The sequence below is a fragment of the Chaetura pelagica genome, unplaced genomic scaffold (genome assembly GCF_000747805.2).
Source record: "Chaetura pelagica isolate M959 unplaced genomic scaffold, ChaPel_1.0 scaffold172, whole genome shotgun sequence".
In the NCBI taxonomy this organism is placed as follows: Eukaryota; Metazoa; Chordata; class Aves; order Apodiformes; family Apodidae; genus Chaetura; species Chaetura pelagica.
The window spans coordinates 80,700-91,555 of NW_009952433.1; the positions used below are offsets into that span (position 1 = coordinate 80,700).

Genomic DNA, 10,856 nt, shown 5'->3' on the forward strand with positions numbered 1-10,856 from the left:
GGCAGGACCAGACACTGGAGGCATCAGTACTTGGGCCGTTTCACCTCAACCCTGGAAGAGACAGAGGGGGAGGAGGGAGGTGAGGATGGGGACCTGCAGCCCTGTCCCCCTCCCACCCAGCTCAGAACTGAGCGGGGAGAGGAATCCCACCAGCTTTGCTGAGCTGGGCAGGGAGCACCCTGAGGGGACCAAATGTCATCTCTCCTTCCAGCCCCACTGTCCAGAGCTGGCAGAGTGGTGTCTGCCCCCTGCAGCACCAGGGAGAGGTGGCAGGAGACAGCCAGGCCCCAGCACTGCCCCCAGAGCATACAACTTTACTGACCCATCAGCCTCCAACTTCTTCCTCTTCTCGATGATCTGCAGAGAAAGCACAAACTCCTGTTACCCTCAGGGGAGCTGGCTGCCCATGACAGCAGCAGCAGGGTTGTAGGGTGCAAGGGGAGAGCAGGAGCCAGGCCAGAGGGAGCCAAGGGGAGCTAAAGCCATTCACAAGCTGCCCAAGGTCTGGAGAAGCTTGCCCTGCTCCCCCTCTGCTCCATCTTGGCCACCAAGGACCGTTTGTTCTCACCCTCCCCCCCAGCCCATCCCCTTCTGCTGGGGGGCTCATGGCCAGCTCACCCTGCCAGGACAATTCCCCAACTCTGAGGGTCAGAAAACAGAGCTGCTAAACATTCCTTGTCCCCCCGAGCTCCCCTGGATGGCTCAGAGCTGCTGGATTTGGACACGGATGCAGAGCCTGGAGCAAAAAGCCCCTGATGGGGACTGCTCTTGGGGCAGCAGCTCCAGCTGCCTCTGCAGTTTTGAAGGCCCAAATATTTGGCTGCCCCTCTGCCACGACATACAGAGGTGAGGGTTGAAAAGGACCTCTGGGGACCATCTGGTCCAATCCCCCTGCCAGAGCAGGATCATCTACAGCAGATCCCACAGGAACACGTCCAGGCGGGTTGGAATGTCTCCAGAGGACACTCCACGACCTCCCTGGGCAGCCTGTCCAGGGCTCTGATCCCCTCACAGTGAACAAGCTTTTCCTTATGTTCAGGTTGAGCCTCCAGTGCTCCAGCTCGTGCCCATTGCCCCTTGTCCTGTCATTGGGCACTGCTGAAAAGAGACTGGCCCATCCTCCTGACACCCCCTGCAGACATTTTTAAGTGTCGAGATCCCTCCTCAGGCTCCATGGGCTGGGCCGAAGAGCCCAGAGCAGGTGAGGGAGGGAGGAGCAGGGGGGAGCACAGCTAAGCCCAGCCCACCCCGGGCACACACCGCGCTGATCTTCTTCCACTGCCGGTCCAGCTCCGCCTTGTCGTTGGTCTCCTTGAAGCGACGGGTTTTGCGTCCCTCTGACATCTTGATCCCGTACTGGAAAGCAGCCCTGGGAAGGAGACAGAGCTCAGTGCTGCCCGGGAATCCATGGGTGCTCTGCCCCAGAGCCAGCTCAGGCCCCTGAGAGCAGTGGCAGGAGACCTTGACAACGACACTAAGAGCGAGGACAAACCGCCAGGCCCAGCACCCACAGCTCCTTGTCCTCACCAGGGGTTCTCAACATAAGCTCCCCCAGGAGCTGGTCTGGCCAGGCCTGTCACCCCCACCCAGAAGGCCTGCCCAGCCCCCCCAAGGCTGCACTCACTTGGGCAGAGCCTCCTTGTTGTTCATGTACTCGCTGTACTCCTCCTGGGTGTCGAAGTCCCAGCGGCCCAGAGGTCCCTTCTTGTTACCCTGCAGGGAAAGAACGACTCAGAAGTGGTGAGAATGTTGAGCAGCTCCACAGCAGATGCTTCTCATACAGCCCCAAGCACCCAGCCAGGATCTCTGTCTCCCACAGGCCCCAGTTCAATGGGCTTGTGCACCCAGTCTGGCCTGGGCTCTGAGATCCCTTCCCCAGGAAGCCCCAAACAGAGGTTTCTGTGGAAGAGGGAGCTGAGGACTAGCACACTTCCCCAGCACCAGAGTCACACAGTTGCTCCCTGGGATGACAGATCCTGCCCAGACACCCAGAGCAGATCAGCAAAGCCCAAAGCACACCCAACACCCAGCTCCAGGGGCACCCAACCCCTCTGCACCAGCCTGCTCCTCTCCAGTGGGATCCTCTCAGCCTGCACCCATGCCCAGTTCACCAGCTGCTCCTACCAGCTGGTGATGGAACATACCTGATCCATTTTGCTGTAGTCCACCTCTTCATCACTGTCCACAGCCATGTCATCCATTCTGTAAAGGAAAGAAAAGCAAGGAAAGGGTTTGGAGCAGGTCCATGGTCCACCTCTCATGGCCTCAGACCAAATGCCCTTGGTTCTTGGACCAGAAAGAAGCTCCTCCAACTGCAGGCCCTCCAGGTGAGATGGACCACGAGGGCATCCAAGACTGCAAACACTAAGCTGACTCTGCAGGCTGAAAGCTGCTCCTCTGCTGCCCAGGGACTGCTTTTTATTGGAAAGAAATGAAATTATGATACTAGCTGTGCTCCCAAAAAATTATTTTTTTTCCTAAGTACTACAAATTTGACAGATTACACTCTAACTGACTCAGCTTCTTAGCTCTTCTGCATGACTTCATGCTCAGTTAGATGATCTGACTAACCATAGTGACATTTAATACCTCTGAAGATAAATTCTACTTCTGTCTTTGTTGGAGGAAAAATTTCTTCTTTCCATTGGTCTAGCCACTAATTTCAAATGTGTTCCATCTTGGCCACCAAGGACCGTTTGTTCTCACCCTCCCCCCCAGCCCATCCCCTTCTGCTGGGGGGCTCATGGCCAGCTCACCCCGCCAGGCCAATTCCCCAACTCTGAGGGTCAGAAAACAGAGCTGCTAAACATTCCTTGTCCCACCGCGCTCCCCTGGATGGCTCAGAGCTGCTGGATTTGGACACGGATGCAGAGCCTGGAGCAAAAAGCCCCTGATGGGGACTGCTCTTGGGGCAGCAGCTCCAGCTGCCTCTGCAGGTTTGAAGGCCCAAATATTTGGCTGCCCCTCTGCCACGACATACAGAGGTGAGGGTTGAAAAGGACCTCTGGGGACCATCTGGTCCAATCCCCCTGCCAGAGCAGGATCATCTACAGCAGATCCCACAGGAACACGTCCAGGCGGGTTGGAATGTCTCCAGAGGACACTCCACGACCTCCCTGGGCAGCCTGTCCAGGGCTCTGATCCCCTCACAGTGAACAAGCTTTTCCTTATGTTCAGGTTGAGCCTCCAGTGCTCCAGCTCGTGCCCATTGCCCCTTGTCCTGTCATTGGGCACTGCTGAAAAGAGACTGGCCCATCCTCCTGACACCCCCTGCAGACATTTTTAAGTGTCGAGATCCCTCCTCAGGCTCCATGGGCTGGGCCGAAGAGCCCAGAGCAGGTGAGGGAGGGAGGAGCAGGGGGGAGCACAGCTAAGCCCAGCCCACCCCGGGCACACACCGCGCTGATCTTCTTCCACTGCCGGTCCAGCTCCGCCTTGTCGTTGGTCTCCTTGAAGCGACGGGTTTTGCGTCCCTCTGACATCTTGATCCCGTACTGGAAAGCAGCCCTGGGAAGGAGACAGAGCTCAGTGCTGCCCGGGAATCCATGGGTGCTCTGCCCCAGAGCCAGCTCAGGCCCCTGAGAGCAGTGGCAGGAGACCTTGACAACGACACTAAGAGCGAGGACAAACCGCCAGGCCCAGCACCCACAGCTCCTTGTCCTCACCAGGGGTTCTCAACATAAGCTCCCCCAGGAGCTGGTCTGGCCAGGCCTGTCACCCCCACCCAGAAGGCCTGCCCAGCCCCCCCAAGGCTGCACTCACTTGGGCAGAGCCTCCTTGTTGTTCATGTACTCGCTGTACTCCTCCTGGGTGTCGAAGTCCCAGCGGCCCAGAGGTCCCTTCTTGTTACCCTGCAGGGAAAGAACGACTCAGAAGTGGTGAGAATGTTGAGCAGCTCCACAGCAGATGCTTCTCATACAGCCCCAAGCACCCAGCCAGGATCTCTGTCTCCCACAGGCCCCAGTTCAATGGGCTTGTGCACCCAGTCTGGCCTGGGCTCTGAGATCCCTTCCCCAGGAAGCCCCAAACAGAGGTTTCTGTGGAAGAGGGAGCTGAGGACTAGCACACTTCCCCAGCACCAGAGTCACACAGTTGCTCCCTGGGATGACAGATCCTGCCCAGACACCCAGAGCAGATCAGCAAAGCCCAAAGCACACCCAACACCCAGCTCCAGGGGCACCCAACCCCTCTGCACCAGCCTGCTCCTCTCCAGTGGGATCCTCTCAGCCTGCACCCATGCCCAGTTCACCAGCTGCTCCTACCAGCTGGTGATGGAACATACCTGATCCATTTTGCTGTAGTCCACCTCTTCATCACTGTCCACAGCCATGTCATCCATTCTGTAAAGGAAAGAAAAGCAAGGAAAGGGTTTGGAGCAGGTCCATGGTCCACCTCTCATGGCCTCAGACCAAATGCCCTTGGTTCTTGGACCAGAAAGAAGCTCCTCCAACTGCAGGCCCTCCAGGTGAGATGGACCACGAGGGCATCCAAGACTGCAAACACTAAGCTGACTCTGCAGGCTGAAAGCTGCTCCTCTGCTGCCCAGGGACTGCTTTGTGGCCAGAGCTCAAGGAGCACATCAGTTGGACCCAACAGACCCCCAGCCACTTCCCCTGGCACTATGGGGCAGCAGACCCCAGGTAACCACTTTTAGCAGAGACCAGGTATGAAAAGACCAGGCCTGCCAGAACCAAGGACTGAGGGAGCATCTCAACAGCAGGTTGCAAGCCTGGACAGAGCCACGCATGGTCCCCCCAGCAAGCACTGGGCTGATGTCCCAGTCCCAGCAGCCCCTCAGCACAGCCCATTCCAACCCTCTGGCTGCCTCCTTACGTGGCAGGGTAGCACTCGGCGTAGCTGTTGGACATGCCAAAGAAATCCCCCAGCTGCTTCTTGTCTTCTGGCTTCTTCAAAGTGACAGCAGTCAAGGAAAGCAACACCTCGAGCCTTGAAGCTGAGGGCTGGGCACTGCCAGCCATGGAGCCATCTCATGAGTGGTGGGGGTTGGAAGGGACCTCTGGAGTCCAACCCCCTGACAGAGCAGGGTCACCTACAGCAGATCCCACAGGAAAATGTCCAGACAGGTTTGGAATGTCTCCAGAGAAGGAGACTCCACAACTTCCCTGGGCAGCCTGTCCCAGGGCTCTGTTGCCCTCACAGTAAACATGCTTTTCCTTATGTTCAGGTTGACCCTCCTGTGCTCCAGTTTGTGCCCATTGCCCCTTCTCCTGTCACTGGACACCACTGGGAAGAGTCTGGCCCAACCTCCTGACACCCTTGATCAGCACTGATGAGATCCCCCCTCAGCCTCCTCCTCTCCAGCTCAACAGCCCCAGCTCTCTCAGCCCTTCCTCACAGGCAGATGCTCCAGCCCCCTCATCTCTGTGGCCTGTGCTGGACTGTCTCCAGTTGCTCCTTGTCCTTAACGAACTGGAGAGCCTCTCCTGCCCCAACACAACTAACTGGAGGCTGGAGAGTTTTATTTGGTGAGCAAGCAGCAGGGTTTGGGCAGCATTTCTCCACTACAGGAGGAAGAACTGTCCCAGGTGAGGAAAGACATGGCCACGCTGGGGCAAGGCCTGCCTGCCAGGGAAGCCTGGCCCTGCCATCAGCCAGGATGGCACAGACATAAAGGATATGACTCTGCTCCTTCCCAGCCAGCAGCTCCAGCAAACTTCTCGTTGATGGACTTGATGAGCTCCTTGGCTGAGCCAGGACCTGGGGCAGAAAGAGCAGCAGGCTGAGTTTGGGGGCAAGAACAGTTCCCTCCTGCACAACGGTGAAGGGGCAGCACAGGGTGCACAGGAGGCAGAGGAGGAGCCAGGAGAACACCAAGGAGCAGCAAACCAGCTGAAGCACAGACAGAGGCAGTCTGATCCCAGAAGACCCTGAATTCCCCTCAGCTCACAGCCAACATGAGGTTGTTGGAGCTGCTCTGCTGCCAGGGAAGGATCTGCAGACACATTCAACCCGGAACACACCAGTCTGTAGGCACGAGACTCTTCAGGCCCAAACCCTCACAGCAATTCCCTCCATCACAGCAGTTTCTGGGGAGCAGGGAGCTCAGGCAGGCCCGTGAGCCCAGCAGTTCTGCAATCTGCAACCCCATCTGCAACCCCACTCCAAGGTCCCCCCGACGTGACTCACCTTTGTCGATGTCTGTGGGCTGCAAAGAAGAGAGAGACACGGTGTCACCTGGAGGGCTGAGAGCAGGCAAGTGACAGTGCTGCTCGACTTGCAGACCCAGGCTGCTTGTGGCGAGCCCAGAGCTGAGCCAGAAAAGCACCTGGCTTCTGCTAGTCCTGCCTTCCTTGCTGAAGGAGAGGACAAGAACCCAGCCACCCACCAGCCCCTGGAGAGGCAGAGCTTCACCAGAGCTGAACACTGGCCCGTGCGCGAGACACCCAAAGCCACCAGGGCGACCACACCAACCCCACAGCCGCAGTAACCCCAGGGGCAGGGGTTAGGTGAGACAGTCCAGGCTCCAACAAGCAGATGCTCACCTCATCATCAGCCTTGGGCTTCTCAAAGTAGCTGTGCCTCTTCTTCTCCTCCTCCCGGTCGCGCTCCCGGTCCCTCTCCCGCTCTCTGTCCCGCTCTCGGTCGCGCTCCCGCTCCCTGTCCCGCTCCCGGTACCGCTCCCGCTCCTTCTCCCGCGGCATCTTGGCAGTGGAGGGAACATAATCCCCAATATCTTCAAAGATGCTAGAAGTGGAAAAGAGCCCACAGTTAGGGGTGCTGCAGAAGAGGCCATAACCCGCTCCCTCTGCACTGCAACCCGGCGAAGGAGCCAGGAGCTCAGGACACCCGCTGGAACCAGCCTCTGCATCTGCCACAGCTCTGGCCACATTTCTGCTGCCTCGACCTGCTTCTGCTAGACCAGGGCAAGAGACAGCCCTTGCCTGCCTCCAGCTTGAAGTAAAAAGCCTGAGTCTGCCTCCATCCTTGTTCTGCAAACTGCAGGTACAGACAGGCAGCTGGCTCCAGGAACACCAAGCCCAGCCCTCCCCAAGAGCCCTGACCCCACAGCCCGTGGGCAGGGAGGCACTTACTTCATGTCAGCTTCAGGGGGCTTCTTCTCATCCAGCTTTCCTGCAAGGACATCAGCAGTGAGAGATGCAGCATCCACTCCACCACCTGCACTGTCTCCCTATCCCTAGTCTGGCTTCCATGCCCCAAAAGTCACTTTTTTTTGTCCTCCTGACTTCCTCTTTGGTTCCCACATCATATCTAGCCCCCTCAGGAAGCCATGATGTTCCTCCCTAACAGGGGACGTTTCCCTAGGGAACCAGCCCTTAACCAGGAAGAGCAGAGCAGCTGGAGCCACTCTCAGTTTCTCATTAGCCAGTCCCCTGTGGCCTCAGCACAGATCATCCCACCTTCAGCCTATAGAACTCAGGGAGCTCTGCAAAATCACACCATCCTCTAAGTCCAGTGTCCCAGGGCACAGGGCAAGCAGCAAACCAGCCCACACCTCCTGCTCTCAGGATGTGCTTCCCACATCAAGCCCTTCCACTCGATTCACTTCAGCTCCTACCTTTGTCTTTCTTCTTGAGCTTCTTGTTGCGGGTCCCTTGCCTGAGATAGGAGAGGATCTGTGTCAGCTTGCTGATGACAATGTCATTGGTGGTCAGCGTGGTCTGTGCCTGAAAGAGACCCCCCCAAGGAACTGGATGACTCCCTGCTCAGAGAGTACCCCCTGGCAGGAGCAGGGCAGGCTGGCTGGTACCTCCATGGTGGGGCAGTCGGCCTTGCTGCGGATCAGCGTGGTGGGGATGTCGGTGTCCGCGTACTCGTCGTCCAGATCCACCACGTAGGCCATCCTGCCCGGCAGGAACAGCTCGTTCCGCTCGTACGCCTTGTTCTTGAACAGGATGCGGTAGATGTTGCGGCCTGGGGGGGGAAGGAGACCCCGGAGTGAAGCACATTTAGCTCATCAGAATCACCTCCCAGGAGCCACACATCCTGCAGCCCTCAAACCCGGGACACCTGCACCCCAGGCTCCCCCCTCCCACGACTAAGGGTTCTCGTTCCTCCATTCACCCTCCAGGATTCCTGCCACACACAGTGGGAACAGTCACACCCACACAGCCTTACCCAGCCGGGTCTTAAATTCTATTTTGTTCTCAGGATCTTCATCTTTCCTGAAGGGAAATGGAGATAGAAACACTATGCTAAGTGTCTCCTCCTCTCCAGGAGGCAGCTGCACTCAGGAGTGCATAATCCTCCACCACTCACTTAGTTTCCTTCTGGGGCTTCTCCATCATTTCCTCCTCTTCCTTCTCCTTGCTGGCAATCTCAGCCCGTACCTGGCCACAGAGGAAACACGTGCATTATAGACCAAACCATCACACCCAGCAGAGCTCACTTCCACCAGCACCCTAATCCTTCCTCAACCTTTCTCAGAAAGAGAAATGCACACTGACCAGAATGAAGCAGCTACTGCCCTCTGCACCCCCCCCACCTCTGCCTGCAGCAGCAGAGCAGTAAACCAGCATCTGTGCTCACCTTCTGCAGCAGAGCAAAGTCCAGACCCTTCACCAAGTGAGTGTGCTCCATGTCACCACCCAAGAACTTGGACTCCTGGATCAACTGTCTCCTCTTCTCCGCAGCAGATTTATCCCTGTGCGACAAAAACGGTGCCAGTGACGGGACAGCCCCCCTGGAGCAGAGGGGCAGGAGGTGGCCGTGGGCTCACTCACGCCTCTGCAGTTGGCCCCACAGCTCTGTAGTTGGCTGTTGTGCTGATCAGCTCTGTTTCCTCGTAGTCCTTGTTCACACCATCTCTCCTCTCCTTGGCTCGATCCCGGTACTTCTCGGCCAACTCCCGCTCGCGCTCGATCTCCTGCTGCCGCAGCTTCGCGTAGTAGCTGGGGTTGGGAAAACAGCTCTGAGTCAGAGGGACATGTCCCCAAGGCCACACATCTGCCTTGTTCTCCTCCCAGCCCCTTCCCCAAAACACGTCCTAAAGCACCGTGGGACACAAGATGCCTGGAGGACACCAGACAAGATGGACCAGGGATCTCCAAAGAGGAGCTCAGTCTTCCCTTCCAAAGGGAAGAGGCTCAGCACAGTCCTGCTGCCCAGGTGTGCCCAGAAGACAGTCACTGATGTCCCACCACTGCCCTGCTCTGCCAAGCCCCCACTGAGCCTCTCCTGCTTCTTCCAGAGGTGAAGCTTTATCCCCATCCAGCTGCCACCATCCCACATCTGTTCCCCCCAGCAGTGACAGTCTGAGCTCTTCTCACTCTGCTTGGCTCCAAAGCCCCCAAATAATCCAGGCCACTCAGGGTCCTCTTTGGTAGCCTATGAGCTCAAAACCTTCCTCCATGTGAGGGACACAATGTAGGAAGAAAAGTCCTGATCTAGGAAGACAAGTCTTGATGCACTTGATGCATTTACCTTTTCTTCTTCCTTCTACGAGCTGCTGGATCTTCATCTTCATTGTACTCCCGGGGCATCCTGGAAAAGGGCAAGAAACCACATGTACAGTCTGCAGAGCCACATAGACATGGACAGCTGGAGGGCAAGGCCCCTCAGAAACAGCAGGGCATTGAGATGCTCAAAAATGGGAGCAGCAGAGCCTCATTTCTCCCTAGGTCCAGTCTATCCGTGGAAAGAGGGAGGAAAACACTGATTTTCACAGAACAAAACCTAAATCTGCCTCCTGCATGAAGTGTCTTAACAGCCTCAGAGGACTTGCTCTGTTATTTAAAACAACCCTGGCCCACCAGTTACCCCACAGGTGCCCAGCACGAAGCAGGGCCAAGGCCTGCTCCTCGGGCCCCATCTCCACACCCATTAACAACCCCCACAGTCCCACTCACTCATGGTGACGAGATTTGGACGGTGGCGCCGACGTTGGCGCAGCCCGCGGGGTCATGAGCAGCTTCCTGAAGTCTTCATTGGTCAGCTTGGACCTGGGAGGGAGAGGGGAAAACACAAACTGTCACCTCCCAGCGAGCTCTGGCAGCCTGGTGGCTCCTGAGGAGGCAGAGGGTCTGTCAGCACGGGCTGTGGGACAGGGCTGGGGTCCTCATGCTGGGAGCCCCAAGGCTGCGTTGCCCCGGACAGTCAGAGATCATGGAATCCCAGACTGGTTTGGGGTGGAAGGGACCTTCAAGAGCATGTACTTCCACCCCCCTGCATGGGCAGGGACACCTCCCACCAGCCCAGGTTGCTCCAAGCCCCATCCAACCTGCCCTTCAACACTGCCAGGGATGGGGCAGCCACAGCTTTCCTGGGCAACCTGGGCCAGGCTCTCACCACCCTCACAGCAAAGAATTCCCTCCTCATGTCCAACCTAAATCTCCCCTCTTTCAGCTTGAAATCATTCCCCCCTCATCCCACCCTTCCCTGCCCTTGTCCCAAGCCCCTCCCCAGGGGCAGCCACAGCTTTCCTGGGCAACCTGGGCCAGGCTCTCACCACCCTCACAGCAAAGAATTCCCTCCTCATGTCCAACGTAAATCTCCCCTCTTTCAGCTTGAAATCATTCCCCCCTCATCCCACCCTTCCCTGCCCTTGTCCCAAGCCCCTCCCCAGCTTTCCTGGAGCCCCTTCAGGCACTGGAAGCTGCTCTCAGGTCTCCCTGGAGCCTTCTCTTCTCCAGGCTGAACACCCCAACTCTCCCAGCCTGGCTCCAGAGCAGAGCTGCTCCAGCCCTCCCAGCACCTCTGTGTCCCTCAACACTGCCAGGGATGGGGCCTCCACAGCTTCCCCGGGCAACCTGGGCCAGGCTCTCACCCCCCTCCTCATGTCCCACGTCCATCTCCCCTCCCACAGCCCGAACTCACTGGTGGAACGAGTGCGAGTCCTCCACGTCGTGCCCGTCGGGGGCCAGGGGGTTGGAGAACGG

General features: G+C 57.7%; 1 protein-coding gene across 1 annotated transcript; it reads right to left on the reverse strand.

Moving 5' to 3' along the window:
* Positions 1 to 23: 23 nt before the first annotated feature.
* Positions 24 to 10,856, reverse strand: IK (IK cytokine, down-regulator of HLA II). The gene is made up of 20 exons (XM_010008282.1): positions 10,795 to 10,856; positions 9,828 to 9,920; positions 9,403 to 9,462; positions 8,703 to 8,870; positions 8,509 to 8,623; positions 8,239 to 8,309; positions 8,098 to 8,144; positions 7,730 to 7,893; positions 7,538 to 7,646; positions 7,053 to 7,092; positions 6,504 to 6,705; positions 6,148 to 6,166; positions 5,643 to 5,718; positions 5,083 to 5,110; positions 4,834 to 4,889; positions 4,283 to 4,340; positions 3,763 to 3,851; positions 3,399 to 3,507; positions 323 to 357; positions 24 to 51 (listed from the first exon to the last, which is right to left on the reverse strand). Exons 2-20 carry the CDS (start codon positions 9,881 to 9,883, stop codon positions 24 to 26), a joined length of 1,530 nt encoding a protein of 509 aa, XP_010006584.1. The 5' UTR covers positions 9,884 to 9,920; positions 10,795 to 10,856.

What these genes read in the sequence shown, in the direction of transcription:
- IK (XM_010008282.1), bottom strand. Translation starts at nt 9,883, where the DNA reads ATGACCCCGCGGGCTGCGCCAACGTCGGCGCCACCGTCCAAATCTCGT. An exon ending in CCCCCTGAAGCTGACATGAA is followed by an intron (nt 6,706 to 7,052) that starts GTAAGTGCCTCC and finishes TTCCACTTCTAG; the next exon opens with CATCTTTGAAGATATTGGGG. An exon ending in AACAAGGAGGCTCTGCCCAA is followed by an intron (nt 3,508 to 3,762) that starts GTGAGTGCAGCC and finishes TCTCCTTCCCAG; the next exon opens with GGCTGCTTTCCAGTACGGGA.